The following is a 15,122-nucleotide window of genomic DNA, read 5'->3' as shown; positions in this document are numbered from 1 at the left end:
TGCCAAAACGTGAGCAAGAATGGAAGAAGAAGAAAAAATGTTGCAAGGAAAATGTAAACAAGATGCACCAGTGTGACGTCATGCAAACGACGATTCTGTCAAATTCGTTAAGAGAGGAATAGCGGTCCGAGATCGTGCAACCTTTGTATTCTCTCAATCGTGCTCACAATCGTGATCAGTATGTATATATTTTGCATATGTATATGTATATGTACTTTCCACAGGCAATACACAAAATCTCCTATGACGTCATATTTCTGTCAAAATTTTCAAGAGAGAGTTAGCGGTATCACAATCAGCGCCACCTTCTGCATTCGTTTCACCCTGCCAAACAACCAAGATGGATTGGTAGGTTGTTTAATCAATCCCATCAAATCCCACCAAAAAGGAATCAGCTGTTCAGCGCAAAATGCAAGCAAACAAGCAAATGCAACAACAATTTCAAGGAACAAGCAGCAGTGCTGCCAATTGTATTGCATATTTGAACGATTATAATGCACTTGAACGCAATGTAAAACGGAAGCATCTAAAATCAATAGATCCTTACGAATTCGCTGAGATTTGTTACGATTCGCCCCGTGTATTATAACCAAGGTATTAAAGTAGGCGAAATAGCAAGGCGAATGGTGATTGCCCAATTCGGCGAACTTCGCCGTTCGGGTTGTATTGTGTTTCAAGCATTATTTACATGATCCAACTACACAAGATCTGATAAGATGAAGCAAAAGAAAAAAGTAATTTTCTGGCTGACGTTTGTAATTTCGGTGCCATATTATTTTCTGTGAAAAGTAAACAAAGAATATGAAGACGAAGCATAAAGAAAAAAATGCAAGCAATGTTGTAGCACATGTTTGTGCTAACCAATTTATTATTTTTTTACGTGTTTTTGCATCCAATCACCGCGCATTTGCAATTTGTTAGTGATTTTTCAGTTGAAGAGTGTGTAAAAACTAATTTCCAAGCACCTACTAGCCACGGTGTAGCGAAACAAAGGTGGCGCCGTCAGAGGTACCGCTACTTTGGTTTTGCCGATTTTAACAGTTGTGGTAACTCGTAAATAAACTTTTGTTTACAAATCAGTGGCATAGAGAAATTTGAATTATTAGTGAAAAATCGGTTTAAATCGTGTTAATTTGCAATTTGTTAGTGATTTTTCAGTTGAAGAGTGTGTAAAAACTAATAAAATGAAGTGCCGTGTATAAAATTGCGACAGTCGTGAAGGTAGTGCCTCGAAATGCAGCTTTTTTCCTTTCCTCGCAACGATGCCGTGGCGAGAAAGTGGGTGGAATTCTACAGGCAAGATAAGCCATTCAATTTGGATACTAGCATCATATGCATGCGCTGTTGTCCTTCCATGAAGTGCACCATGGTGCCCCATCTCATTATGCGTAGATGCGCTGCGACGAATAGCTGCATTTTGTGTATATAGGGCGCGGCAAAGCCGTTCCCGAAATGTTTTTTTTTTTTATTATTATATTGACAGCATTTTACCAGAGTCATATCGCTTCTGCTCCAAGCAGCCTTCTTTAGCAAGTTAAGTAATCAATCCCACTCAGATGCTGGCGCAGTTTGCTGCACCAGCCTTAGTTGCAAAGCAATGGAGTACACTAAAACATTTGCTGCAGCAGCCTTAATTGCAAAGCATGAAGTGCACTAAAACGTTCACTATTCTCCAATAGATTAGATGAAAAATGCAATATTTTCGCATTGATCAAAATTAAAACACTTTTTTCGCTGTAAAGTGAACTGTTTTGACAGTTTCAACTCGTTCTACTTTTGTCTCTATTGTCAACGGCCAGGACGGCGCAATCTTGTATTCTATCATTCTTGGGTGCTTGGTATGAAAAAATTCGTGGCAACACTGTTTGTTTGTCAAGCTTGACAATCCAATCCGTGCAACCCTGAGTGATATACAAAGAAAATTGATGAAAAGAAATTTGTAGATTGCTTACGAAGAGGTGGTGGTTTTTCGTCACTAACAAATTTGCGAGGTTTGCCAAGATAATCGCACTGTGTTTCAAGGGCAGAGGTTAAGGAAGGAGATTTTCATAAATATTTAATCATACTGGAAATTTAATCTAAAAATAAAGCATCTGAGGTGGCTTGAATTAGCCCTCAGACAAGTTAAGTTGAAAGGTGAGAGCACCTAATTAACAAGTACCCAACGATTAGCTCAGGTGAAATATTTTCAGTGAAATAAATAATAACATATATAAAAAGTTGGTTGAGATCATCATATCGTATCAAGATGACTGCTCCTGAAGTACCTCGCACGGAATTGCAAGAATTACAACTCAAATCTGCTCAAGTGGCAGATGAGTCACTTGAGAGCACCCGTCGAATGCTTAATCTGATGGAAGAAAGCAAAGAAGCTGGAATCCGGACCTTAGTGGCTTTGGATGACCAAGGGGAACAATTGGATCGCATTGAAGAAGGAATGGATCGCATTAACGCAGACATGAGGGAAGCTGAAAAAAATTTAAGCGGAATGGAAAAATGCTGTGGGCTATGTGTTGTACCATGGAAAAAAGTTGCGATCAAAGACGATAGCGACAGTGCTTGGAAAGCAAACGACGATGGCAAAATCGTTAATAGCCAACCGCAAAGAGTCGTAGACGAACGTGATCGAATGGGAGGGGCACCACCCCAAAGTGGATATATACCACGTATTACTAACGATGCTCGAGAAGATGAAATGGATGAAAACTTAGGGCAGGTAAACTCTATGTTAGGAAATTTGCGTAATATGGCTCTAGATATGGGATCGGAATTGGAAAACCAAAACAAGCAAGTTGATCGTATCAACGCTAAGGGTGATGCAAACAACGTACGAATGGATGGAGTAAACAAACGTGCTAACAATTTGCTCAAAAGTTAAAAATTTCAAAAGATTATCTAATAGACTAGAGCTAAGTATATGTATAAAGCGCAAATTGAAAGGCACAAATACTAAACATAAACAACACAAACACGGATATTGATAAATCTGCTCAGTTCCAGATGCACGCAACAAATTGCCCAGTACCGAAAAGACCTACCATTGCGGTGCATTTTTACAATTTACATGTTACCAGTAACTATATACATATACGATATATACACTAAATCGCTGAAAATACAAATGACTAATATACAAGTGCTGAACTAACTACCCACCATCTAAGTAACTACTTACATTATACACTTATACAAAACGATGAATCAGACAAGATTGCGGAAAAATAAATTCAATGTCTCAACTATGTGCATATGTATATTTAGCACAAGCACCTATAATTTAAACTTTTTATATTTAGTAATCGTTTTTGATGGCGTTCAAATAACGCGATTTTATCTTTTATAAAATTATTATTTCTATAACTTTACTCAATGAAAATTGTTGAAATTATACACGTTGTAGTGGAGCACTTTTTTAGGGCAATTCGTGCACACCAATATGCATTCATACACAAACTTACTGCTAGATTTGCGAGTGACGAAAAACGACTCAACACAGGTGATTTAAATACTTGTTTCCGTACTCGAAAGCCTGCTTATTACTTTATATATGTACTTATGTACCTACATTTAATTCATATTAAAAACAACTTGAACTTAGTCTTCATGTATTTATTATATTATTGTATCCTAGATAACAAGTTGTCCCCATATACAGCAGTGTTCACGAAAATAGCAGCGCGACGTATCGATAAGTTTTGATAATTTAATTTCCATTGTATGATCTTTGCCGCCACGTTTATCCGAAAAAAATATATTTATATAACAGCACCGGATGACTTCTATTAAATCCATAAAGGAAACACAGAAAATCTTGGTTTATCGGTACAAAAGTGGAAAATCGGGACATTAATACGTCCCGACTTTCAAAAATGATTCAGAGGTTTACTTCTTTAAATCGGTACAGTCCCGATGAAATCGGTACGAATGCTAACCGTACATATAAAATATCCTTTTTTACTGAAGAAAAAGCACAACACCCTCAAAGAAAAATTTTTCAAAAATCAACCGGAATCTTAAGCCACCTGAAATTTACGCATATACTAAAAAATTCTGTTAACATTTGTCAAAACAACTTCTCTCGATTGAGGTCGGTTTCTTCGAATAATAATTCAACGAGTTCGCATATGATATTTTTATTTTTAATCGTTAATAGTAGCTTAAGATGCTGTCTTAATGAAAGTTTAATAAAAGTATCTTTCATTTGTATGGTTTTTGTCTTAGAATTAAGTATATTTTTGTACAAAATAACCAAAATTGATAAAGGAAATTAAATAGTCAAAACTGTTATTTTCATGAACGCTGCTGTATACATACATATCGTCGCTTGGCGTGCAATAAGCGTCCAATGCGAATGTATACAAAGTGGTGTTACTGGCGAATTTAGATTTTCGCCGCGGTACTTCCTAATGTCAAAATGATGTGTTTGTTGTAAACAAGGCGAATTCATATTACAACAAAAACTAAGCTCGGCAGTAACACCACCTTGTATAAATTCTTTTTCTCAGCCATCATCGGTATTGCCTTTTTGCGTAAGGCGAATTTATACAAGGGGGTGTTGATGGCGAATTTAGATTTTCGCCGAGGTACGTCTTAATGTCAAAATGATGTGTTTGTTGTAAAATGAATTCGCCTTGTTTACAACAAATACATCATTTTGACATTTAGTAGAACCACGGCGAAAATTTAATTCGCCATCAACACCACCTTGTATAAATTCGCCTTGGTGGTGTTACTCCCGAATTTAGATTTTCGCCGCCGTACTTAATGTCAAAATGATATGTTTATTGTAATATGAATTTGCCTTGTTTACAACAAACACATCATTTTGACATTAGGAAGTACCGCGCGAAAATCTAAATTCGCCATCAACATCGCCTGTATAAATTCACCTTGATTTTGCGTATACGCGAGATTGCACCCCAAGCGACGATATGTATGTATACGTACATACATATGTCTATTCATTAGATGTTTTTTTTTAATTCGTAAAAAAGTCTTTAAGACAATTTGGATGCGTTCAGAAATACATCAGTCTCTTATTTCTAAACTATAATTGATGGAAATGTCCAATATGCGCAACCATGGACAAATGCCGAATTGGAACTTATACGGCTTTCCCACGCCACCCCAATTACGTAGTTCGCTATCTCATTAGTAATTCGCACTCCAATTACCCTTCGAATTACGTAATTCGCCATACAAAATTTTGAGAGCGAATTACCTTATTTGTTGGTAGTTCAGATCCAATTACCATGCGAATTATGAACAAATCGGTGCCGTCTCTAATTTTTATCGGGAATTTATCGAAACTAGCCCTTAAATCAAAACTTGCATTTTTCTGAGAACGAAAAGTAAAGTTTATAAATATGTATATCCCTAATTTAATACGGAAATAATTCAATTTTGCAACGAAGAAAACAAAACCAAAACATACAGAGAACTGTCAAATCGAATTAAGAATGTGGGAATGGGGTAATTCGCGATCGTAATTGGGGGAGCGAACAAAGAAATTCAGGATGCCGTGGGAAAATGGTGTTAGTTGCGTAAATAAGGCATTTCCATTAATTATAGCTTTAGAAATAAGTTACTAATGCTTTGGCTTGATGCATTTCTGGACCCACCCATTGTTCTTGTTAAACTATTACAAATTAATCTGTTGCATTTTACTTGAACAACTTAAAGGACTTCAAAAGGTTTGACTTTGAATTAAAAAATAATAAAGACTACAAATTTTGTATTTTTAATAAGCTTCGATTTAAAGGACAATTTAAACTGCACCATATTGGAACCTAATGAAATATTGATTTAAAGGTTAAATGGCCTATCTTGACATAAGTTGTTTTAATAAAATTCCACAAAAATATCGCTAAGGTTATAAGTACATATTGTATTATTTAAATCCATAAATAGACAAAAGTTAAAACGAATAAAAGGTGGTTTTTGTCACTACGATGGAGATAATGAATTATTTTTTTAAATTTCAACTAATAGAATTACACTGACCAGCCGTCTTCACGTGCTGGAAAATATCGCTTGCGTGACGACGCATGCGAGATCCTGCACATGTAGACCGCAAAAAGTACGAAGCATACTTTTTCTCGAATACCGAGCGGTTTGCGAGATCTCCCATGCTTTCAACTATCATTTTTGTTTGACAGGTATTTCCTCATTTGGCAGAATTCTTCAGAGTGGAAACATCGTTTATTTTGGTGGAAAATACAAATTTGGCCTGAAAAGTTCGAGCTTTCTCTTTTGGGGACATTTTACAAATGAAGAAGTTTGCTGTTAAGTGCCCAGTCAACAAAACTCGTATCTCGCTTCCGAGAGAAAAAAGTAGAACGCAAGCGAGGTTTTGAAACATGTAAAGACGGCCGGTCAAAGAGAAATGCTGCGTAGATACAGGCACGTTTTCATAAGGTCAAATTCAATGGCATTTGTCGTAAAATTAGTGAAAACACATTGTCTAATGGGTCCAAAAACCGGTTATTGATTAATTAAGATTAGTATAGGTTCAGTCATACATCTGCTGCTAAAGGCCCCACCAGATAGAAATTCTTTTCTGCGTCACACGGATGCTTCTGACCAGAGTGTCCAGATTTGGCGATTTCGCGCCAATTTAGCGATTTTTTTTAGATATTTGCGCATATAAATTTAGGAAATCGCCATTGGCGATTTTGGGCGATTTTTTCCCATCAAAAAAAATTTTTTGCAGTTATAAAAATATACAAAACTTAGTTTTCCACGATAATTTTACAGAAGAGGCTAATGAACTGCGTGATAAATTTGACTTAAGAAGCATATTAAAAAACTGTTAAAAATGTCGAAGAACTTTTGAAACGATTACCTAGTCAATTAAATATTTTTAAAAAAGCTTTGATTTTGTTACCATAAAAGTATTAGAGCTCCTGATATTCGATTAATCGAATATTCGAATTATTCGAATATGATGCTATTCGAATAGTAAAATTCGATTAGCTGTATTCGAATAATCGCACGCCATCTATTATTCGAATGATTGATCGTTTTCAATTATTCGAATAACTGGTGCGCGATTATTCGAATGTTGAAATATATGTAGCTATGTATACATACTATGTATGTATCAGGGTTGTTGCGAATATTATTCCCAAATAAAAGTTCTTTCCGGATAATAAACAAACCGCTTATCCAAATCAAACAAGTTTGGTATTAAATGAAAGAGGATTTAAATAGCTTTAAAACTGAAATGTCTAAACGAAGAAAGCCACATTGAAAAATATTTCAACAAAAAATTTTAACTAATTGCCATAAAACAAATCTTGTGTCAGGTGCCTTTCTTTAGTATTAAATTATAAAAAAAAATATAAATAGAGATCGTTCGCTATTTCTGTTTAAAAGTTATTTCAGTCTTCTTTCATATGATACCAAATTTGTTTAATTTGGACAGGCGGTTTGTTTATTAAGCGGAAAGGACTTTTATTTCGGAAAAATATTCGCAACAACCCTGGTATGTATGTACACATTTAAATAAATTGAAATGTATGAATATGGGCCATTCCAGTGAAGACGATACAAAAATAAAATACATAGATTGTAGGTGCGTTCGACAAGTCAAAAATTTGTAATAGTTTTTCCAAATTTTTACTGGATGGCGTTCGATAACGACAAAAAATTATCCAACACACAAAAATTGAGAGGGCAAGCATTCATTTTGATGCAAGAGAAGCGTCCATTTTGTACTGGCAAAATTTTAGTCAGCAAAAATTATCCAACACGAAAACATATGATCACAAAACATATGGTTGCAATTTTTGTAAACAAACAAAATTGCATTTTTCGAGTTTTGGGATTTATATGCTTTTTGGCTGCCTGCTATGTGACTTTATGATAGAGCCAACTAGTTCTTACTTCTAGAAATGTTCCTGGCGAACATTGAACGTTCACTTTCCTTTTTTCTTCTATGGAGGCAACATGAATTTCAGTTTGTTTACAAATAAAACATAAACAAAGTCAGCTGGTGTGTCTTCTTCTTCCGGTTTTTGCAAGTAATGGCTAATTTCCTGTTCGTTTACTTTTTTGCCTTTTCATCTCTTTGGGAGAGAATTTTCGCTTACTCTCTTGATTTTGATTGTTGGCTGGTGTTGGCTAATTTTGTTATCGAACGCAACTTGTGTTTCAGCCTGTGAAAAAGCAGAGAGAATAATTCGTTAGAAATAGATTTCTATGTTGTCAAGGCATTCCTGGTGTATCAAAATGACAATTCAAAAAATAATTATCAAAAAAAAAGGAAAGTACAATTAATGGACTTTAAAACGGTTATTACAAAAATTTATGTATGCTGAGGAGTCACAGCCAAATATGTATTTTTTAACGTATAGATCAAACCAGGTCCCCTTATAAAAAATTATTTAATATTCACATCAAACCATTAGCGGTAATTTTATTCACGAACTATGTGTCCTCAATAGTGACTCGTCCCACCCGTCACAATCTAAAATGTATGTTGTGGCAAAAATGAGATTTGGTAACACCGAACTCCAGGCATCGAGATTTATGCATACAAATCATAAAATCGTTATTAAAACAACACATTTGTAAAATAATAGCTAGAGAAAGTAGCGCCTGTCAAGGCAATGCCTTCAAATAAACTACGTTTTTTCGCTCTTCTGTAAAATTTAAGTGCCGTAAGATAGACGGTCTTGCAATTAGTCGATGGGCGGTTTTGCAAATTAGTCGAAGTGGGCGTCATCGTTGTCCTACCCGTCTCTCTAGGAACAAATTTATATGTACATTATATGATTAAGTTTTTTTTATACTTTATCAGTTTTGTATTAAACGGATATCTGACTTCAAGTGTTAACTGTTTGAAACTCGCCAATTCAATGGTTAAAGAGACATTACTAAAAGTTTGAGCAAAAACGAGTTTAAATGTCCCACCACTCACTTTGGAATGCCTCACATAAGTTTGTTTTGAGAAAATATTCGAATAATCGTAGCTTTGCGACTATTCGAATAATCGAAGGGAATCAATTATTCGAATAGTAACATTCGATTAGCAATCGTACAAATAATTGCCGATCGAACGTTCGAATAATCGAATTATTCGAATAATTTAAAAAGCCCTAAGAAGTATGTGAATCACAAGAGGGCGAGTTTCAGGGACCTGCCAATTCACTATTTGACTTTGAAGGAAAGAAAAGCAGCGGAAACTGAATATTTAAATCTTTTAACTTTCCCATGGAATAACTTTTCTCAGAACCATTCCATCCGACTCTGAATAATTTTGGATAATTGCATACGGAGTGAAAACCGCAACAGGCAGTAAAATGTTTGGAAATATAAGTAAATTCATATTATTATCCTTGCCGCACTCACATGCTTTGTTGAGCTCGTTTTTTCCGTAATGAATTCAACAAAAACTAATATTCGAAATAGGATGAGGTTGGAAAGACTTAATTCTATAGTTCGAATAAAGTGTTTTATGAAGGCTAATAGAGTCTGCTGCAAAACGTTTCCAATATCAAACAGTATGTTATCAAGGTTGAATACCTCAATATATGACAACAACAGAAATGTAAATAATTCAGACCCTAAAGGGGATTTTCAAAAAATTGTGGAAATAGCTGATCCCGCCTTATTATAGGTTTTTATTTAATTTTTAGCGCCGAGCTCTTAAAAGCGGATTGTGCGATTAATCAATTAATATGAGTTATAATAAATTAAATATTTGCGCAGTCCTATTGCAAAATGTGTTGAAACAAATATTTTTAAAAAGTATGCGTATTTTTAAGGAAAATTGTTTGTACATCACTATTATATAAGTGATCTGTGTTATTTATTATGGTAGTAGTGCACTTTGGCGAAGGTAGGTCAAAATGGACGGAAAAAGTTCGAGCGTGGTATTAATCGACGCGTCTTAACGCCAATAATAACAATCCGAGACCGGAAATTAACATTTTTAATTAATTAATGAGTTATTTGCAAAAAACACTTGCACTTTCCGCACTATGTTTTGATGAATTTCACGCAAATGAATGGAATAAATGAACTTAATTAACTTTAAAAACACCCAAATAATGCAAAAGAAATATACTTTTGTGAAAATGGGATTTCTGTTCCTTTTCTTCGCATGCAGAAAGGAGAATTTTACGTTGTGAGGGTTATAAACCCTAAGCGCGGCCGAAGGCCGCCTACGCAAAAAGAAGTTGGACGGACAAAAACTTTTTTAATACAGTGGCAGCGGCAATTTAGTTCCATTTTATTTTTAATAGGGTGGCAACACTAATTTCCCTCCATGTTATTTATATTAACTACGCAAGATTGTTGTGCGGATTTTCACCATCAGAATATTCCTATTAAATACAGAATTTCGCGAAAGTGTACACTTAAAACATCACAAATGTATAACAACTAATAAATACGTGTTAAATTAAGTTCATTTATTCCATTCATTTGCGTGAAATTCATCAAAACATAGTGCGGAAAGTGCAAGTTTTTTTTGCAAATAACTCTTTAATTAATTTCCGGTCTCGGATGTTATTATTGGCGTTAAGACGCGTCGATTGATACCACTCTCGAACTTTTTCCGTCCATTTTGACGTACCTTCGCTAAAGTGCACTTTTACCTTTATTATTACCCTCTGAAGGTATTATATTCGTTTTTGGTTTTAAAAACTATATTATAAGATCTCATTTTTAAAATAAAACATTTGTTAAATCGATCTTATGAATTTCATTTAAAAAAATGGCGATTTTTGGCGATTTTTTTTTCAGAAACTGCGCTTTTTATTTAAACAATCTGGACACCCTGCTTCTGACACAAAACGCACAGAAGAAGCCTAGAAAACGTTGCCGCAAACAAAACGGCTCAATTTGATTGGGCGAAAATCAGCTTGTTTGAATTCGTTCCATACATTTTTTGTTGTTGTTGTTGTTTTGTCGCGTATGCGTGCGTCAAAAAGCTGGGAGAATTTTATCAGTTGCAGCAACGCATGCGTGGCCAATGCAGCGTGTTCTATTCAAAATCACAGAGTTAACTTGGATGCCAGTAAAAAGGATTCCTGTGACGCAGGAAATAATTTCTATCTGGCGGAGCTTTAGGGGCCAGTTTTTCAGTGCACGGCTGTGGTTTAAACTTAGTTTAAACGCTTGTTGTTGTTGTAGCGGCATACAAATTCTCCAAAGCGTTTTTGGGGAGTGTTGCTGGAGTGACAGTCCTTGGCCAGATATAAATCTGGGAACGCTTACGCTGGCTTAAACTGGCTGGGTTACGCTTTTCATTTTCAATCTCATAAATTGGTTATAACGACTTTTGCTAAAATTTCAAAATCAAAAGTTATCAAAACAAATTCTATGGGACTGAGAAATATTATTTTCTACTTTTTAGTCCATTTATAAAAGCGTTGTATATTAAAAAGTTTTTTTTTTATATTATTTATTTTCTACTTTTTTGTCTTGTCTGTATAAAATTTTGCGATAGATATTAAAATAATTCAACGATATTAATAGAAAGGTGCACACACATGCATTTACATATGTATGTACATACAAACGAGCACCAATTAATTTTATTTAAAGAAATGGCGTGTCGTCTATTTCCGCTGTAGCGAACGTAGTACATAGGGCGACATCTAGATGTCATCTACCTCGCCCTATTCACTACAGATGTCGCCCTATGCACTAGACTTTTTTATAGGAACTTTGCAAAGCAAAGGTTTTATGGTGTCGGACACACAACATTGAAAGTTTCTGGATCCACAACATTGAAAGTTTCTGGAGCCACAACATTGCAAGTTGATAAAAGCGTTGTAAAATGAAGTGCTGTGTGATTGGAACAAGTTTGTGCGTATGTTTGGTTTGCTAAAAGGCGTACATTATCGTTAAAAGTGGGTGCACGTTTGTGGCCAGAACGTTGGCATTGAAAAATCGACCAGTGGTAATGATATGCGATTGTAAAACACTCAATCATGAAAACCATATTTTATGAACTTTTTTTGCTAATTGTCATCAAGTTTCCCTTTGTATATTTTTTAATTAATACCAATTTAATCGCACTCAATCACCGCGCCTTTTTCGTTTTCTTTGTTTGTATTCATTCTTAGGCAGATGTTAAAAACGCTCAGAAATATACTTTTTTCTTGCTTCTTTGATTAGGTGATCTTGTATTTTTGGTTCATGATTCTATTCGATTCCTATTTGTACTAATTCGTATTTGCGCAAATATTTGTGTGGTGTATTTTGTGCATATGCTGTGCTCAGTTGGAGTAAGCAGTGTAGATATATGTTTATGGCTTGTAAGAAACCAAGCTATACTTATTAAATTTTTTATGTAAAATACTTCCAGATAGTTGCTTCTCCATACTCAAATGCATTGTAGTTAAAATATATCAAGGAACCCTCATAAAATTATGACTATTTTGGGATTTTTAACTTTTTGATATGTTCTTCTCCAACTTCTACTATCTCTGGTGAAAAAAAAAAATGTACTGAGCCATAACTTTACATTACATAAAAAATGGCTCATTTAAGAAAAGACGCTTTTAGAGATCTTAAACTCAATTGGGCTATCTCAGCGGCAGCTCCATTTATTTGTTCCCGCAAATGCTCTTCGTTTTGAATTCTTTTTTAATAAATTTTGTCCTTAAGACAGCCCCAAAAGAAAAAGTCTAATGGATTCAGGTCTGGCGATCGAGCGGGCCACGTGATTGGCCCGTATCGTCCAATCCATCGGCGAGGATAACTTTCGTCTAAATGAGCTCTTACTTCACGCCCGTAGTGAGCAGTGCACCCGTCATTTTGCAGCCATAGTCTTCGCCGCAGGTTCTAAAAGAGCTGGAAGCCGTTCCTGAAGGAACTCTAAATAACTGTGAGAGTTCAGCGTTGGTGGCAGTTATACAGGTCCCAGTATCTGACAGTTAAAAATACCGCACCATAAATTTATTTTGTACCGGTACTGCGAACGATCTCTCATTTCGTGAGGATTGTCTATCTGCCAACTGTGAAGGTTATGTAAATTAAAATAACCATCACGTTTGCATGATGATCAGAGGTGGGCACTACCACAAACAAGCGTTCGCTAGAAGTGAGGATGTGTTAGTGCCTAATTCATTTTGCATGCTGCCCCGTTTTCATCGTTACGCTCTTGCTTGTCTACGTACACGCTATGTTTACGCTCTTTGAGCGTGTGCTCGTTCTCTGCCCATGCCTGATGATGATTCATCTCAACGAAATTTGGTATGTATATTGCCTTTTACCCAAGGTAGGTTCGTATTGAAAATGGGCGAAATCGGAAAGTAACCACGCCCACTTCCCATATAACGGTAGTTTTCAGAAATACGAAAACTGCGATATTTTAGTAACTACTGAAAAAAAACAACTACTGAAGCTTATTCACTGAAAATTGATATTTACAATGAGTTTTGGACGTAAAATAAGAATATTATACATTTTTGAAAAATGGACGTAGCCACGCTCACTAATGAATATATGTGTATATCTTGGTAACCGCTGCACCAATTTCTCCCAAACTTGACACAATTGTTAGCCTTGGTACAACATACCTACGGTGACCATATTAACCAACGTAAAATAAAGGACATTTTTTCAAAATGATTTGGGAATACGTACATACAACTTGTATGATAAAAGTACCTTACCCATATCGTAATTTAAATCAAATATTTACCAGTTAGTTAACCGATTCTGAAAAATGAAGCCAAATCCATTTCAAGGACTTCGCCATCCTTGGCTGCACGCCGAAACCAGCACACAGTGGTTCAAAATTGGAATTTAATGTTCATAATCCACCGTAGTCTTAATTTTTCAACCAGTTTTTACTAAAAAACCAAAAAAAAATTATTTTGGTGAAAATTATTTTATAACATTTCAATTTTTTTTTGTAATTATTTCGTTTTGGGGAACCATACAAATGTTTTCAACTAGTCTTTGTTATATAACATTTATTAACTGGAACAGGAGAATACATTTTCTTCAAAATTGCCGCTTTTTCTGCATTTTGCACTACAAAATTTAATATAATCAAATACAAATTCACAATTCAGACTCAACTAATCTCTTGCAAATATTATAAGCTTTCATAAAAAAAAGATAAAATTATGTGAAAACTAGTAAGAAAGTTTAAGTTCGGGCGGATCGGAACATTAAATACCCGGCGCAAGTATTAAATATACGATTTTCACCTTTCCGAAAGCTACCGCTACATGGTAAGCCGGGGTGTATAAATTTTGAGCAAATTAGCGTCCTTCAATTTTGAAATATTGAAGTTTGAAGCATTTCTGAAATTTACCGTTATATGAAAAGCGGCCGTAATTTTAGTCTGATTTCAATAATCTTCAACGTTTTGCTTTTCTGTGGCAAGCACAATAAAAACACTGAGTTTGGTACAAATTGGTAGAACGGTTACCGAGATACATATATGTGTTCATAAGTGGGTGTGCCACGCCCATTTTGCAAAATTTTATCATAAACGTATTTCTTGGTAAAGAATTGTTGCAAGCATCAATTTTGAATAACTTAGCTTTAATATTTACTGATTTATCGAAGATTTTGTATTTCTCTAAATTACCGTTATATGGGATGTGGGCGTGATTATTGTCCGATTTTAAAAAGTTTCGGCCATTTGGTATCCTGTGCCAAGGCCAACAACTGTGCCAAGTTTGGAAGAAATTGGTACAGCGGTTACCAATATATACACATGTAACAGTAAGTGGGCGTGGCTACGCCCATTTTCCAAAAATGTATAATATTCTTATTTTTCGTCTAAAATTTATTGTAAATATCAATTTTGAGTGCATAATCTTCAGTAGTTACTAAAATATCGCAGTTTTCGTATATCTGAAAATTACCGTTATATGGAAAGTGGGCGTGGTTACAGTCCGATTTCGCCCATTTTCAATACCAACCTACCTTGGATAAATGGAAACCTACATACCAAATTTCGTTGAGATATCTCAATTTTTGCTCGAGTTATCGTGTACACGGACGGACGGACAGACGCACAGACGGACGGACAGACAGACATGGCTTAATCGACTTCGCTATTCATTCTGAGCATTTATGTATATATTTGTCTTTATCTACCTCGATTCGTTTTGGCTGTTACAAACAACCGTTATGTGAACAAA

General features: G+C 35.2%; 1 protein-coding gene across 1 annotated transcript; it reads left to right on the top strand.

Annotated features, from left to right (window-relative positions):
• Nucleotides 1-1,944: 1,944 nt before the first annotated feature.
• Nucleotides 1,945-3,597, top strand: LOC118753320 (synaptosomal-associated protein 25-like). Its single transcript, XM_036488193.1, has 2 exons — nucleotides 1,945-2,136; nucleotides 2,193-3,597. Exon 2 carries the CDS (start codon nucleotides 2,249-2,251, stop codon nucleotides 2,876-2,878), a length of 630 nt encoding a protein of 209 aa, XP_036344086.1. The 5' UTR covers nucleotides 1,945-2,136; nucleotides 2,193-2,248; the 3' UTR covers nucleotides 2,879-3,597.
• The last annotated feature ends 11,525 nt before the right edge of the window (nucleotides 3,598-15,122 follow it).

This window comes from Rhagoletis pomonella, unplaced genomic scaffold (genome assembly GCF_013731165.1).
Source record: "Rhagoletis pomonella isolate Grant_MI unplaced genomic scaffold, Rhpom_1.0 Rhpom_scaffold_02350, whole genome shotgun sequence".
In the NCBI taxonomy this organism is placed as follows: Eukaryota; Metazoa; Arthropoda; class Insecta; order Diptera; family Tephritidae; genus Rhagoletis; species Rhagoletis pomonella.
This window is presented reverse-complemented; position numbering and strand designations above follow the sequence as displayed.

Excerpts from the sequence above, each read along its gene's own strand:
- LOC118753320 (XM_036488193.1), top strand. The coding sequence starts at position 2,249 with ATGACTGCTCCTGAAGTACCTCGCACGGAATTGCAAGAATTACAACTC.